Source organism: Lepidochelys olivacea (genome assembly GCF_965140295.1).
Source record: "Lepidochelys olivacea isolate rLepOli2 genome assembly, chromosome: 2".
Classification (NCBI taxonomy): Eukaryota; Metazoa; Chordata; order Testudines; family Cheloniidae; genus Lepidochelys; species Lepidochelys olivacea.
In genome coordinates, this window is record NC_140412.1 from 105225565 (window position 1) to 105242994 (window position 17430).

Here is a 17430-nt window from a genome sequence, read left to right on the forward strand (position 1 = left end):
GGAGGTTCCCGAAGGTGAGTCTGATCCAGACCTGGAAGCAGCCCCTGCAGGTGAAGAGGAAGTCCTGTCCCTCTCAGTCCTGGAAAGACTGAACAGCTGTAACTCGATGCATGGTAGGAGCCCCAGCTGGGGCACCTTAGCCCTGGCTCTCTCTAGCAGATTTCATGGGGGAGACTAGATGACAGAATTTTCATGGCTATGAATTTGGTAGGGTCCTTCCAATGTGTTATAACCTGGCTGTTTTCTCTCAGTTAAGTGAGTAAACTTTTTCATCACATGTATAATTAGTATAAGTTCGCATAAAATCTCTAGATATCTGGACTTTCAGCCTTATCAGATAGAACCTTTTTATTGAAAGTTACATGCTTTTTAAAATGGAATAACTTCTTTAGTTAGCGGCTATAGCTAATTTTATAATATTTATATAATACACAAGTGAATATAAAAATTTAGTGATGCTATCTATGTTATTTAGGCTCATGACATAGCTACTGTGAACCTAGCTACTGTAGAAGTAGCATGGTGATAAATCTAATGAAGATGCTGCATGTGTTGCAAACCTGATTGATTTCCCAATGAAAATGCCTCTTGAGCAGTAAAAATCATATTGCATGACAGAATTTGAAGAATATGAAATAAACATAGTTGGCCAGTGTGTCAAACCAGAACAAAAAATAGCATGACTTGCCTATAAATGTAAGTACTGTATATGGGATAATTTTAATACAGATAAGTTCACATCTTCAAATGTCTGATTATAAATTTATTTGGCAATGATTTTTGTTACACATGCCAAATATCTTATGGTATTAACATGATGTGATATGAAACACGTGTAAGATTGTGTCTTCAGTTTATGTAGAAACAACATATGTTCAGCAACTGGAATACACGTTTTATCTGTAACTTTCAGCTGAACATATTGACCCATCTCCAAGTTTTAGCAAGAGTGTAGAGGCTTCTGCCAGAGATGACTGGTGCCTGCTGAGAGTGGGCGGGACACAAGTTAAAGGTTTGGGCTCCTCCAACTGCTTGAGTCAAGGCCCCCCCCCAAGCACACCTCCCTCTTACGCTCAGCAGGCCCTCCCTGCACCTCCCAGGTGTTAGTTCCGCGTGGAGACACAGCAGCAAACAGCTGGAAGCTGCAGGAGGGGCCACTGCACGGAGAAAGGTAGCAGCAAAAACAGTAGCTCTCCGTGCTGCTCCCAGCTGTTTGCTGCCAGCTCTCCCCATGGGCTGCAGCTCCAAGGTTGCTGGTTCCAGCAGCTGCCGTGGTATGGAGGGGGCCTGGTGGCACCATGTGACTGAGGGGCCCAGCAAACCCTGGTAGAAATCTGGGGAGGCATGTGACCCCATGTCGGTCCCGTTCCTCCCCTCCCCTTTGCCCCCCCCATGCATCACCTCTGGTTTTTGCCCAGCGGGGAGGAGGGTCTTGGGGCTTTAGCCCTGTGGGGTGCACCTCTCAGGGCTAGGGGCTTCAATAGGAGTGGGTCTGAAGCCCCAGCAGGCGCCTCCCACGGGGCTGAAGCCCTGGCTCTTGAACTTCTGAAGATTGTCATATGTGGCTCGGAGGGTCAGTAAGTTTGACCATCTCTGATCTATGGCGAAGTAGGTTGTTCTAGAACTGAAATAGGTCACCAGGGGCTGAGAATCCTTGACTCCCATTGGAGGATCAGGTCAGTAACTCTTGCCAGATTCTACGGTAGATAAGGGAATGGCAGAATTAAAGTTGAGACTTAATTTCTGTGGTAAGCCCCATTTTGGTTTTATTTTGATATCCCCACTAAGGAAGGCTATAATTTTTGGAATAGGAATTTTTAGTAAATTTTAGATCAGAGGTGCAGGGGGAAAAAAATACGTCATTGAAAGGTTGCCAAGTGTAGTTTTCACAACATCAGCATTCATGAGTATACTTTGAGATGCTGAAAGGTAAGCCCCAGGGAATGGGGTGTGGGGATTGGAAAGTGAGTACACGCCACAGCATTGGTGCCTGTCCCATGGGGCTGGGCCTGGCTCTGGCTCTCTGCTCTGAGTGCTGTGACCTGGAAATGTGTATAATATGGTAGAGGAGGTAACATTTGAACAAAAGCATTCCCATACTGAAACACTAATGCTCTAGTTAACATGTCTCCTATGTTGGCCTGTGCTAGATGTTTCAGAGAATGACTACTTCTCTAAAGCAGCCAGCCGTGTTATGGTCAAGGATGCAGGGAATAAGTCCAGAGCTTTCCTGGCCAAACCCCTCCCATATATGGTCAAAGAGGCACACTTGGGGCACTGGGCCCAGTGGCTTCCTCTCTGAACTGAGAGCAACAGTAGCAGAGAGATACCTCTACCACCTCGTGACGTCCTTCGTTCAACTCTGAAACTTGGCCTGTGGACCTTCTTTATTACTCACTGTATTGCTGTTCCTCTGTTACCACTGCAATTTTAGCAAGAGTGTTGAGGCTTCAGCTATCCTCCCATAGTCTCCCTGGGCACACATAGCATTTTCTACTGTCCCTTGCTTTACTCACTTCCTTCTTACTCCAGCAATTCCTTCTCCTCCCCACTTCACCCATGAGTTGTCACCCCTCAAACTACCCTAAAACTAAGTTTGTTGTTTGTTTGTTTTGGGGGTTTTTTTGTGGTAGAGAGAAAATATATAAGCAGATACATAACAGACATGTATGCCTGCCATCAATCTGATCGTTGTGCTAGTTTGTGTCCCTTTCTGCACTTTTCATCTCTTTCTGTCTGTTGGACTGTTAAGCTCTTCAGAGCAGGGATGCATTCTTCCCACACTGTAGCCTAGCACAATATAAATGTTGATAGTTTAATTGTGCAGAAATATAGTATGGAGTGCAGGTGCTGTAATCACTTGCACATTCATCTTCTGTCATCTGATCTTTATTGTAATCAAGACCATTCATTTTTCTATGACTGAATGGTAAGCCCACCCAAAAGGTGCACAGATGCTGGAGCTATAGGACTCAAGAAGAACCAAAATAGAGTAGATAGACTCTTGTGTTATACCCAGAGGCTTCATTAACATCTTGATTAGGTTTTTGGTGATTTTCTGTGATGGCATCCTAGTTAAACTTTATGGTTTTCCTTCAGATTTATACAAAATAATTACATATGTTTTCTCCCCAGGGTAGCTTGTGAAAGTGTTTAACTTTTTTCCAGTTTGTGACAAGTACTGGGTTGTAACTGTATTCATTCCCTCTTCCTCCTCCTAGAGATATTTGTCCCAGATAAAACATTTCTGTTTACCTTCTGACATCTGATAGACTAGTTGAGCTTTTAAATGTATTGAGGTCAGATTTAAGATAGCATACTTTAAAATATTAAATATCACTATGTACCCCTGTGCTCTGTATTCATTTATCTAAAACAATTGAAATGGTTAAGCTATAAAATTAACTAATTACTAACTTTGAATTATAAACTTAGAAACAAACGAGTCCTGCGCTTTTAAGAAGTAGGAGACTAAATTCTTCTCTCTGTAGTTTTATATTATGTCCATCACCACAGTGTCTGAGCATCTTGGAGTAGAAAAATCAAGTATGGTGATATATCCGTGGTATTGTCCTCTTTGTCTCTCATTCCCATGTTCTGGTGGTAGTGGTTGTTACTTTATCTTAATTATTTTTAATGGTAAACAATTCCATAGCAGGGCAAGAAGTTCAATGGGCTGCAACAACTGGGGGACAGGGTGGTGGTAAAGGGGGGCTGTAATGAGTGTCACTTAAAGAATTTTGGATTTCTGTAGAATCTCTGTGATGTCATACAGCTATAGAGAATTTTCTAGAAGTATAAAAGCAGGAAAATGAAGAGCTGATTACACAAAGATGACAATGGAACATGTAATTGATTAAAAATTGTATTCAACAAATGGGTGGCTGCTTAAAAGAATAAGTAGACCTATATAAACTCACGGTTTCTAGTTAGGACAGTTTCTTCAGTTGTCCACTTTGGTTTCTATCAAAGGCTTTAAATAGTCCATGTTTGGCTGTACTTGTATGTGAAATGAGCTTTTTTTGATGTGTGCTAAGATGTGACTTGATGGGTAAATGTATTAATGAGTAAAATTCATTTGTGAAGCTCAGTGTTAAATGCTGTTTTGAGAAGTACATACATTGTGCTATGAAAAATATAGAAAATGTATGCTAACTAGTGAAAGGTAGCAGTTATAGCCTAACAGGAAATGCTATTTATGGCTTTATTATTGAAAGCAAGCAACACCCCCTATTTTTTCTTCTAATGTGTAGCTTGGTAAGTAATAACATTAAGAGTTTTAAAATTTTTCACTTGACATTTTCTGACATACCTCCCAAGAGGAAAAATGTGTGTAGTTCTAATTCTTTTTGTGAAGAGGAAGAAAACCTTTAGAAATGAACTACAAGGAACTTTGTGTTTAGTCAGTACCTGCTGGTGGATTAGTTGATGTTTTTTGTTAATACGTGGTCTAGCCACTGAGTGTCTCAGTTCTTCTTGTATGGAAGAAACTCACTTCGTAGCCAGTACTGGTGAAAAGTTATTCTTCTTAAAGATTTAAAGACAGACATTTTGTTAAAGCAAATTAACCTTATTCCATCAAAGAAATATTATGTGCCTCCCTTATGCCATTTCTGGGAAATATATAAACAAATGGATATTATACTTTGTTTTTCCATTGACTTGGCAATGTTTTAGAAAAGTAAATTTCAGAGAGAAGCTCCTTAGTAAAAAGTATGCCTTTTGGTTACTTAGTGTACTTCATTCAATTTAACACCAATTTATAAGGCTTCACTGAAAGTTTGTGTGACTAATCCATACTGAGCTGTATTAGAAACTGGTACGGTCATATGAAAGCTTAAACTCTTAAGATAAAGATGTAATGGACCTGACTTTTTTCAAATTGGGTCTTCAATTTGTGGGGGGCAGTTTTGCATCTGTAGTGAACTGTCCTTATTTTTCTTTTTACTTGCCATCAGTTGCCAGGAAAAAGCATAAATGAACTAGACTTTTCCCAAAGCCCTGTTAAATAACTGTGTACTTCTGCATCTTCCATCATTATTGGCTGTCAACACTTATGTATGTTCAGGTTTCCTACCACATGTAATGTGACAATGTAGCAAGTACTAGATTATGGTTTCGCTGACGAATTAGGCAGGAATGTACTAATGAGAATGGAAGGCTTCTATTTTACTCAGATGACTGGCGAGGGGGAGGAACAGCTGACGGTGTGACAGTTGTACAATAATGCCGTATATGATGATTTACATACAGTTTGTCAAAATATATTCTTTCTGTGTGTGGCAATGGTTCTCTGTAGTTAATATTTTCAATTCATTATGCCTAGGTACTGCAAGGGTCTCTCTACAGGGGATGATTCTACATGCGTTTGCTGCAATTCTTAAGCATAGTCGGGTGAGTTAAGGTTGAACTTCTGTCCTTAACTCAGAATTTTCTTGCTTTTTATGGGTTTTAAGTTATTCCAATTACACATTTATATTAATACATATAGGTCCAAATTTTCGAAAGAGATTAGGGATTTTGTTTGCTCAAACTGAGACACCTAAAAGGGGCCGGACTTTCAGAAAGTTCTGAGTACACACGCTTTGAAAATTCATAAGGTCCCTGGAGTGAGCTTCAGATTTGCCTTCCCCCCTGCCCCGACATCAGTAGTCACTTCTGAAAATTTGGGCAATAGACTATAACATGGCCACCTTTTTTGAAATTTGTGTTTGTATAAATAAGTAATGATTGTGTTATCTGCAGGAACAGTGAGAAGTTCAAGCTAATCTCAAAGCAGGTTATAATGTAATCAGTTCAGCAAAATGGCAAATTCAGAATAATACATGAAACACCACTTTTTTGTTTCAGAGCAGTTATGAGACCACAATGTCTGCTTATAAAGAAAGGTTAATTACATTAACAGAGAGGTCAGCTGCATTACCATGTTTGTATATGGATGAATTTGCCATTTTGCCAAACTAATTGTATTTTATCTTGTCTTTAAATTAGCCAGCATACCTTCTCCTATTTCTTCTTAACAAACAGCGCAGTCAGCACAGATTTATGTAAATGGGTCTAACATTTCAAGAAATCCTGTGATTTATTCTTAGTTCAAGTACAAATGCACTAAAACAATGTTATAGGCACAATTTAAAACAACAAATGCAAGAGTTCAAACTGAAACTGCCCCTTAATTTGCCCATTATGCTTAAGCATTGCAGTACTTTGCCAGCTCACATGAGACTTCTCTGCAGACCCTAGGCACAATGTGCTAAGGACAGGATTTAGTCTTAAAGTGTTCTAAATGTAAGTTGCCAGAACCTTATTTAACTGACAGCTATGCTTACTTCCTTTTACCTTGATTATTCACTGATGCCACAAGTTAATTTTTGTAACTTCATTATTGCTTTTATGTTAAAGGAATTGGGATTGGATATTAGGAGTCCTACCGAATTAGTGACAGATATCTAACCTACTATGTTTATTCTTTACCTGGTATATAACAAATACTTTTTGGAGCTTAAATATCTCAATATTTGGTTACACCAATATCACAGAGTTTAAAATAAACTTCTAATTGAAAGGCTGTGTTGCTCCATTTGTATTCTGTTAATGCACAAAGATGGGCTTAGTGTAGTATGGTGTGATAGACTCTGAAAACAGATTATGTAGAATGTTAACAGGGAGAAAATGTTGCTGTGAAGGAATATTAACTTCAAACTCTTCTTTCAAAAGGATTTTTGGACCCTGAAAAGAAACTTTTTTCTCATCGGATATTGTCAAGAGATGAATGTATTGATCCATTTTCTAAAACGGGGAATCTTAGGTATGTATGGGGGTGCGAAACGTCTTAATAAATAATTCAGCAGAGGAAATGAGGGCAGAATGTTGGGAACATAAGTATTAAAGGGAGAAACTGTCTTTATCCCTTCTGTACCCCATAAATCTGTACCTTCACAGAGAGTAATAAAACTGAGAAGTGCAAGCTGATGCTTATAGGCTTCATCTACTCAATGCTTCAGTGGGTGTTACACCCTGTAATGTTCAAGCAAGATAATTTAGACTCTCACATTCAGTGATAACCTCTGTTTTCAGATGTTTTATGCCTGCAGATAATTGCAACTCAGGGCAAGTCTACACTACAGCGCAACATCATCATAGCTGCACCGAAGCAGCTGCGCTCTTGTAGCGCATCTGGTGAAGATGTGCTTTGCCATCGGCATAATTACTCCACCTTCTTGAGAAGCATAAGCTATGTCTGCGGGAGAGCATCTGGACAGTGTGGACAGCACGAAACTTGTGTCACTTGCGGGGAAGTAGGGGACTTTTTCACACCCCTAGGCGACATAAGTTAGATCAATTTAAGTGATAGTGTAGACTGGCCCTACATTTTTTCCCTCTGTGGTTTGCAGGCAACCAGTGTTATTTTATTTCATTTTGTGGTTCATTTCATAATATAATTTGTGCGTTTTTATATTGTAGAAATTTAAGCCAAGATTTTTCAAAATAGTAGCCTAAAGATAGACTCTTAAATCTGTATTTAGGTACTTACATGGCCTGACTTTGCTGGGTCCGCATCACTTTTGAGTTTCATTGATGATCAGCACTTTTGAAAAATTACACTTCAGTGCTTAATTTAAGCTCCTTAACCCATATTTTAGGCTCCAATTTTTGGCAATCTTGGCCTTTTGTCTGTGTAAAACATAGGATTGCCTGATATTTAATAATAGCCATATTGGAGCTGTTATGGGGAGGGGAGGATTCCTCACCGCAAATCATACATTTTTTTTCTTATCCTGGGTATATTTTTTGATCTATTCTGAGTATTCTCCTGTCAGGTTTATACGAAGACTTCTTGTTTAGAGGTAATCTTTGTGGAATGAATAAGTGTGACCAAGTTACTATATAGGATATTGTTTAGGTAAAAGAACCTAGACTGAAATTCCGTGTAATACACTATGTATACTCAAATTTAAACTTTGGGAGGGCTCATATTTTTGACCACTAGAACCAAAGGGGACAAATAAATGTAATTGCCATTTTTTTTAAGACTTTTGTGTAACTCACTTGAAAAATTCTTTCTAATAATTGTTCATAAAACTTTTTAAAACCACAAAAAGATGATTGGTAGAGTAACCAGTAAGAAGAGCTGCAGACTGTATGATAACTGTTACAGGTAAATGAATTGACTCATCTAGAATCCTAATAAATATGTTGATTTTTCAGAAATCATTCATGTTTTAATTCCTTTAACACACACAACTAACCAGAATGTCAACCCAGAGTGTTTTAAATAGTAATCTTAAGACAATAAAAACAAGTTTGTTTGTTTTTTTTTTAGAAATCTCTTCCCATGTGGTGACTCTATGGTTTGCATTATTGATGACCGAGAAGATGTTTGGAAGTTTGCACCCAATTTGATAACTGTAAAGAAATATGTATACTTTCAGGGTATAGGCGATATTAATGCACCACCTGGATCAAGGGAAACTCAGATGAAAAAAAAGGGTAATTCCATTTCACTTATTTTACTTTTGGAGCAGCAGTTGACTAGCAAACCAAAACCATGCTAACAAAGTGTTGTCTAAAACAAAAAACTAATAGTGGGGTTTCAATGTCTACCAAACTCATCCATTTTGCATTTGACAGAATTTTATTTTCCGCAATCTGTAAACAGTGGAAGAACAGATGCTATAGCAGTGGTTTTCACCTGAGAAAATGGGTCTGAAAAGGTGATGACTGGGTAGGCCAATATATCCAGGATTTATTGAAACTCGTAGAAGTAGCTGGAAAGGAACCTACTTTATTTACAGTTGAGTATTTTGGAGAGAAGCTTTCATTTTAGGATAGTTCGTATTTTTCTGTACATGTTTAGTTCCTGTTGAGCCTGTTTACTGTTCTTTTGCCATTGTTATCATCTAGAAATGAATTCAGTTCTATGTTAATTTTACTCTAGTAATGTTTCATGTGGTTAAAAAGTATAAGAATGGAATGAATAGCCTGACAGTCTGCTTCTCAAAATATAGAATGAGATCAGCATGCTGTAGTGGCAATAGTGGTTACCAAGGGGCAGTCAAGTCACATGTATGCCTTTTTATGAACAATGTGGTCATCTCTGCTAAGAATGGCCTTGGCTATTCCTGCCAAGAATATTAACTGCATTTGTCTGCTGCTTGTCAGCTGCCTAAAAAACCTGTCTAAAAGCTATTTATGGAGTAATCCTTTTCCTGCATATGAAGCACACTGCTCTCGTTTGTTGCATCTCACTAGTGCCTTCTTAAAGGGTTTGATCAACATATTTTGATGGTAGTAAAATATATTTTTCAATTTCTAAAGCATTTTTCTTGGTTGTGTATTCAATCAGTTCTGAAAACAGACTGTAGAAAAAATATGGGCAGAACTTGTAAGTTCATAAAGAGGATGATCTTATGGCTAATACTCTGGATTGGGACTCTGGAAAAAGCTCTGACCTTTGGCACATTGTGTGTCATCTAAATGGGAATGATACTTCCTTACCTAATAAGATAAAGCATTAAGTTTTGTGAGGCAGACAAATAATATGATGATGAGGGCAACATAAACTGGGATTTTCAAGAGGCTTAGGCACCCCACTTCTATTACGTTTAAATAGGAGTTGAGTGTCTATAAATCTCTTACACCCTTTGAAAATCCCAACTGAGAGTATTCTGATCCATAGATATGTTTAGCTGTAGATTGAACTCATTTAATTTATGGAGGAAAGGAATGATGAGTTTCTGAAAGCATAATTGAAAGCTCATCTACTTGGAAGGATAAAAGAGGGAAACTTCATCTTATTTTTTGTGTGTGTTTGTTCAGTAAATCATTCTTCAAAAACAACTGAACCATCTGATCCTGCAGTGGTAACAGCAAAAGATTCTGAAGAATCAAAGAATATTTCGAGTGTGGAAGAACAAAGTAATGGTCTTAGGAAATCTACAAAAGAGATATGTACTACAAATGGTAGTAACTTTATGAGCAGCGAAACTTCTAACTTGGGGTTGAATTCCAATGACAAATTAAATGTTAGAGACTCCTTAAGTGATACCATTGATCATAAAACAAATGCTGCCGTCATTGATTCAACAAGTGTTAAGGAGTCTCAGATTTCTTCAGAACAAGATGATAGGACAGTTACAGAGAAGCAGCAGACCCAAGACAAGCCAACAAATAACTTGGACTTTGAATTGTCTAGTGACAGTGAAAGTGACAGTGGATTAGATGCTAAGAAGTCGTCGTCCTCTTCTGCCTCAGATAGTGAAAGTGAGGGAAAGAGAAGCTGGAAAAAATCAAAGCAGCCTGTACAAGCTGAAAATTTGCAGCAAGAATGTTGCACTGATGTGAGTGGGGGAAAGGATGGTCAAGTGAACCATTCTGGGGAGGTGACGGCTCCACCTAGTGTATACCCTCATGGCAAGACAGTTGATCTTGAAATGCAAGAAGAAAGCGAACAGGATAGCCTTTGTGATCTGGGAAATGGGTGTGCAGACAAGAAAGAAGCAGAGACAGAGTCCCAAAATAGCGAGCAGTCTGGGATTACAATGGGTGAGTCTTTAGATCAGAGCATGGAAGAAGAGGAAGAAGAAGACACAGATGAAGATGACCATTTAATATACCTCGAAGAGATCCTTGTTCGGGTGCACACTGATTATTATACTAAGTATGATAAATACCTGAAAAAGGAGATCAATGAAATTCCAGACATAAGAAAAATAGTACCAGAATTGAAAAGCAAGGTATTGGCAGATGTTACCATAATATTTAGTGGACTCTATCCAACAAATTTCCCCATAGAAAGAACCCGAGAGCATTATCATGCTACAGCACTTGGAGCTAAAATTATAAAGAACCTAGTACTGAATGCTGATGATCCCAACAAGGCAACCCATCTGATTGCAGCAAGGGGAGGTAAGTAGGTGAAATTTATCAGTTTTCTGTTAATGAAAATATTGTTTTCATTCATGATTTTATTTACACAAAAAGTTGGCTGAAGACTTGGAAAGGTTAAATATGGGCCTTGATCTACTTGCCATCTTTAATGTTGATTTAAATTATGGGGGAAAGTAGCTTAAAGGTTTACTGCAAATCATTTTTTAAAAGGTCTTGTATCCTTTTTGCTTCCTTAGGTTTAAGAATTTTTTTAAATTGGTTTTTCTTTTAAAAACAAACATTCATCAAATCTGGTCTGTCTTGGTCTTGCGTGTGTCAGATGGGAAGTGTATTGCTAGCTTTTACTCTTTGATGAAAGGGGGGAAGGTGCTGATTATTCAACGAAGATGTTGTTCTAAAATTATCAATGTCAAGTATTTAACTGAAATAGGTGTAACTGAAAAGAAACAAGTGATAAGCAGTCTTGACTTAAAGTTCTCCTCTCACTTGCTCAACTTTCATAAAAATAAAAACACTTTTTAAGTCCTCTTTATAAACCATGAACAAGCAAACAAAGAACACGAGTCCAGTTTTGTCACCTTTGATTTCTTTTCCTAGCCTGCCTACTTTCTTACAAGATTAGAATATATGCAAAAATAAACATTAATTTCATTTCAAAGGATTACAATATAAAAACATCATAGTATATTTTTGTTAGCGTGGTGAAGCTTTTTTCACCCAAATCTATAACTTCAGTGCAAGCTCATAATATCCTTTCCACTTTAATCGTCTGACCAATTCAGTCTTCCATCTTTTTTCTTGAAAAAGAAATATTTTTTCATATTCATCATGAGTTCTGCACTGAATATTGAAAACAATGGTAATTTCTAGGTTCCCAAACTTTGATTTGTAGCACATCATGGCAAAGAACGTTTTTGATGAACTTGGTTTCAGTGGTTTAAAAACTGTTTGGCTAGATGAATGGTGACTAAGCCCCTGTCTTCACTGCCAGAAAAGGGGGTGTTGTTACAGTGGGATAACTAGCTTGGATTAACAATCTCATTGTAAAATCCTAATGGAGACATGGCACAGGTAGCTTTTACTGTGATATAGCCAGGTAAGATATCAGTGGGCAAGGTGTGTTTGTAATGTTGATCTTGGCTAGCTAGGTTGTGGTAAAAGCTACTTGTGCCTCACCTCCACCTCACTTTTACAGTGAGATACATAACCCGCGTTACTTATCACACCTTTTAATACATACCTTTCTTAGCTGTGAAGACATAGCCAAAGTGTCCAGATTGGGAACCGTTTTAGATTGAGTGGAGTTGGGGACTTCCAGTGCTTGCAGGTGTGCTAGTTGGGACTGTGCATTCATATAATTCTCATTTTGTGAATGTGTTTGGTGTATGCTTCTGAAAACTTGGGTCACAGTATTTCATGACCCCTTGGGCTCTGCTGCAGTTGCTGTTGAGCAGATCTTAGTCTGAGAATTGCGCTGATATCAATGCAACTCCATCATAAGAATTAAGCTCAAAATGTGAGTCACATTCCATTGGAAATGTAAAGGGCTTGAGTATTTTAGTCATAAAAATCACTAAATTGATCTCTTATGTGTTTCTTCAGGGTTTTCTATTCCAAATTACAAAATGCCTCAAAGGGGCTTTGCCTCTTATGGCCACTAATCTGTTTGTTTGTTTGTTTGCATAAAAACAATAATCCTGAATTTATGACCAAAATATTTCCATGACAGATTCTCTCAAGATAATTACACACTTACATTTGCAGTATGATAAAGAAGCTGGAGCAAGGGGAAAATAATGCTTGAATGTTTAAGTATTGAGGAAAGAATACAGGAACTTAGCATAAGAACTTGATTTTTGTGTTTATTCTTGTCTCTTCTCAGGTGGTGCAAAGTAAAAGCTCAGTGCACTATTTTAGGAACACCTAGTTTTGCAAGGCTATATAAAAGTTTCATAATATACATATTCTACCTTGTTTGCCTTGCTGTTCCATAAATAGGAAGGGAAACTGACAATCCAGTTTTCTGGAAAAAGTCCTTGTGTATTTAGTTATCTAATTTGTAGACCTAGGTATAAAAACTTGTTCTGCAGGGCTGTTGTGCATATCCAAAAATATTTGTAATAAATTTAAATTGGCATTCTATTGTTTAACAGTGCAATTAAAACCGCAAGTAATTGTGACTATTTTTTAATCTCGTGATTAATTGTGATTTTTTAAAAATCATTTGACAACCTTAATTTTAAATGAAAACTTCAAGTCTGCAGAAATAGATGGCTTGTGTCCCCTCACTCACCAAGAAGAGCTTCCCTTCTCCAGTAGTGAGTGGATATTTTTAATCTCCTCTGATTTTGATATGAGGATCTAGATCTCCAGGCTCTCACTCAATAACGTAATTTAAAAGGCAAAAAAACCCCAAACCAGCTAAATTTATTTTGACTATGTTGGTGGTTTCCGTTATTTTGCTCTCAATATTTCACTTACCACAAAGAGTAAACACTTGGTATTGCTTACAAATTAGTACTGCAAACTGTGTGTTTTATGTGGCCTTTTTGCATGCCTTTGGTGACTTTAGCCTTGCAAGCTTGTAAGTAAAAACATAAGGATGGCCCCACTGGGTCAGACCAGTGATCCATCTAGAATCCTTTGACCCCCTGCCGTCCCCCCAAGAATTCTAATAGATTAGTGAGGCATAATTTCCCTTTACAAAAGCTATATTGACTCTTCCCCAACATATTGTGTTCATCTGTCTAATAATTCTATTCTTCACTGTACTTTCATCCAGTTTGTCTAGTACTGAAGTTAGGTTTACCAGTATGTAGTTCCCAGAACCGCCTCTGGAGCCTTTTTTAAAAATTGCATTACATTAGCTATCATCCAGTCATGTGGGACAGAGGCTGATCTAAGCATTTGGTTACGTACCACAGTTAGCAGTTCTGCAATTTCATATTTGAGTTCCTTCAGAACTTTCGGTGAATGTCATCTGGTCCTGGTGACTTCTTATTGTTTAATTTATCAATTTGTTCCAAAACCTACTGTTACTGACACCTCAAACTGGTACAGTTCCTCAGATTTGTCACCTAAAATGAATCCTCTGCAGTGAAAACAATGTAACAAATTCATTTAGTTTCTCTGCAATCGCCTTGTCTTCCTTTGGTGCTCGTTTTGCACTGTGATCGTCCAGTGGTCCCACTGATTTCGACAGACTTCCTGCAGCTTAAAAAAATAAATAATTGTTTTTGTTTTGTCTTTTTTTGTTCTTTTACTCTGCTCTTTACCCATGGTGGCATTTTGATCCTCTGACGGTTCTTTTGGTTTAGTTTGAGCCTCTATCATGGTGTTTTTAAATAGTTTCCATGCAGCTTGCAGACATTTCACCCTTATGACTGTTCCTTTTAATTTCCGTTAACTAGCTTCTTCATTTTTGTTTAGTTCAGTGCGATTGTGATGGGTTTCTTTGGTATTTTCCTCTCCTTTGAGGATGTTAAATATAATTACATTATGGTTATTACCAAACGTTTCAGTTATATGCACTTCTTGAACCAGATCCTGTGTGCCATTTAGGACTAAATCAAGAATTGCCTCTCCCCTTATGGGTTCCAGGACTAGCTGCTCCAAGAAGCAATCATTTATGGCATCTAGAAATTTTATCTCTGCATCCCATCCAGAGGTGACATGTACCCAGTCAATATGGGAATAATTGAAATCCACCATTATTTTTGATTTTCCTGTTTTTATAGCATCTAATATCTCTGTGTGTTTCATAGTCACTGTCACCATTGTGGTCAGGTGGTTGGTAGTATATTCCTATGCTAGACTCTTATTATTCAAGCATGGAATTTCTGTCCATAGAGATTCTGTGATAGTTGGATTCATTAATGATTTTTACTATATTTGACTCTATTCTTTCTTTCACACATAGTGCCACTCTCCCACCAGTGTGACCTTCTCTGTCATTACTATGTATTTTGTACCTGGTATTACCCTCTCCCATTGATTATCTTCATTCCACCAAGTTTCTGTGATGCCTATTATATCCGTATCCTCATTTAATACTAGGCACTCGGGTTTACCTATCTTACTGTTTAGACTTCTAACGTTTGTATGCAAGCACTTATAAAATTTGTCAATATTTAGTTGTCTGCCTTCATGTGATGTAATTTAAAGTATCCAATATAACTCTCTACTTCCTTAAGTAGTCACTTTTTTAAAAAATACATTTTTGTCCCAGCTAGTTCCACCGTCATAAACACTCCAATTTTGATCAAACAAAAATATGTTCTACTTTTTGATAACCACTTTTATAGAATCTGTTTTAGCTATACAAATGTCTCTGCTTTTTAGAATGCTGAGCTTTAGATATGAATGCCCTTTTTAATCTAGTCTGTAGTCACAAATCTCTCCTTCAAAACTCTCCTTAACACTTTCCTCTGCTGTGATGCCTATAACAAATCATCCAGCCAATGCCATGGCTTGTTTGAGTGGGAGTCAGGGATAGCTGATTTCTTCCGTATGTGAGGACGGATGTTTGAGCCACTGAATTGTGCAATAGCCAGTATACCTACAAAATCTTTTAATCAATTTTCTTCTCTTCCTTCTCACTTCCCTATTGTTTGTTACACTTAGTGTATCTTATTTCAGATTAGATTATCTGGCAAAGAATAATATCCTCCTGAGTGTACATACCACACTTTGTCCAGTGAGGCTTTGATCTGTTTTGGGTAGTTGGTCACTATCAAAATGCAAATGATAAAGTTAGATTTTATTTTTTGTTTCCTTATGTACAAAATAAACTTTATGTAGTGGAGCCAAGAAAATATTTCTAAACTCTCCACAATATTGTTGCAAAAAATATATGCATCAGTTTCCAGTTCTGGTTGTTCTTGAAAGCAATTGTACAGATAACTTCTGGACGTATTTATTGTGATTTCTTTGTAAAATTGACCTCTGTGATGTAATTTTAATGCTTGTTCAAAAATATCAGTATTATTCAAGGCTAGCTGGAGAGTAAGGCACATAAGGGGTTCTCAAACTTCCTTGCGCCATGACCCTCTTCTGACAACAAAAATTACTACATGGCCCCAAGAGGGGGGACAGAAACCTGTGCCCGCCCGAGCCGGCCAAAGCTGAAGTCCAAGGGCTTCAGCCCCAGGCAGGGGGCCTGTAACCTGGGTGGTGGGGCTTGGGTTTCAGCCCGTGGTCCCAGCAAGTCTAAGCCAGCTCCTGTGATCCCATTAAAATGGGGTCGCAAACCACTTTGGGGTCCCAACCCACAGTTTGAAACAGTGAAACATTTTGCGTGTTTCCTTTTTTGTTGTTTCTGAAATGTATAACTTCACTATTAACATGATTTTGTTAGGAGTGTATGGTATCTTTCTACCAAAATTAAAAAACAAAAAAACCCTGAGACTAAATAAGAACTCAATTTGCAAAACTGTTTTTTATCACAAATGTCTTTAATGACTGCACATCCTTCAATGAATCATCCACTATTGTTAGCTTAATATAAATATTAGGTTTAACTTTAGGGTTTAATTATATTAATATGCTACATCATCTTATGTGAACTGAGTATTAATGATTTGAAAACTAATTAACAATACTGTACGTGAACACTATTGCAATAAAAATGAGCCTTCACTGTATGGAGTGTTAAGTAATAGAGAGGGTAGCTCATCTTTACAACCCAATGATCAGGAATGTAGTCCTGTGTAACCGTTTTAGCAGATTTCCATAGCAGTGGTGGGAAAGAGTTCTTACACCAAGGTAACACCATTGTACCTTTTCCCACACTACTACAGAACAATTGAGTCATACAACTTGTATGTGGCTGTGGAGTTACTTTTTCTCTCCTATGTACAGATAGTAGTGATTGTGCTAGTGATTGCCCTTTGGAGTAGAAATTCTGAACTACTGACCTAAGATTTCTAGGTGGGAACCGTGCCCTTACAGCATAGTTGGGGACACAATTACTCAGCTGTCTTCATGCCTTTTGTGCTCATTCTGTTGTGGCTGCTTACAAGCTGATATGTGAATTTCACTAGGGCATCTGTGTTATATGTTATGGGTAACCTGTAGAAATTTTGCAGCTCTGTCTTTTCTTCAGGCAGTCCCGCCTCTTTAACATTATTTCCACATGGATACCATATGTCTTTGTCTAACAACTGTTGACAAATGTACCAAAAGACCACCTAAAGACATGTGCCTGTGGGATTTGTAGGTAATTGTGTGGCTGGTAATTAGTTTGCAGTACAATCCTGGCTCCTTACACGGAATATATGAAGTGACAAAACAAGTAATATGCTTGGAGGCATTTTGTGACCTCAAATCCATGACAATAAACCGCAACAAAGGCTCCAAGGGCGCTGGAGTGAAGTCAGCGTCTAAAACATAAATTGTGCACTTTATTACAGTAGTTGATAAGCAGATGAAGATGTAAAATGCTGGCTGGATCTTTTGTTTGGTGTCTAGTGTTTTCTTGAGACTGAGGCACAATGAGAATTTTATACATCCTTAGATTGTAAACTCTTCGGGGCAGGCACA

At 37.9% G+C, this 17430-nt stretch overlaps 1 protein-coding gene across 1 annotated transcript in view; it reads left to right on the plus strand.

Annotated features, from left to right (window-relative positions):
* CTDP1 (CTD phosphatase subunit 1) overlaps positions 1–17430 on the plus strand; it is a 172754-nt gene that overhangs the window by 26713 nt on the left and 128611 nt on the right. Inside the window, exons 6-8 of the mRNA XM_084618248.1 lie at positions 6718–6808; positions 8324–8490; positions 9820–10908. Of these exons, the coding sequence (XP_084474374.1) occupies positions 6718–6808; positions 8324–8490; positions 9820–10908 (1347 nt within the window). The remainder of the gene's footprint in view (positions 1–6717; positions 6809–8323; positions 8491–9819; positions 10909–17430) is intronic.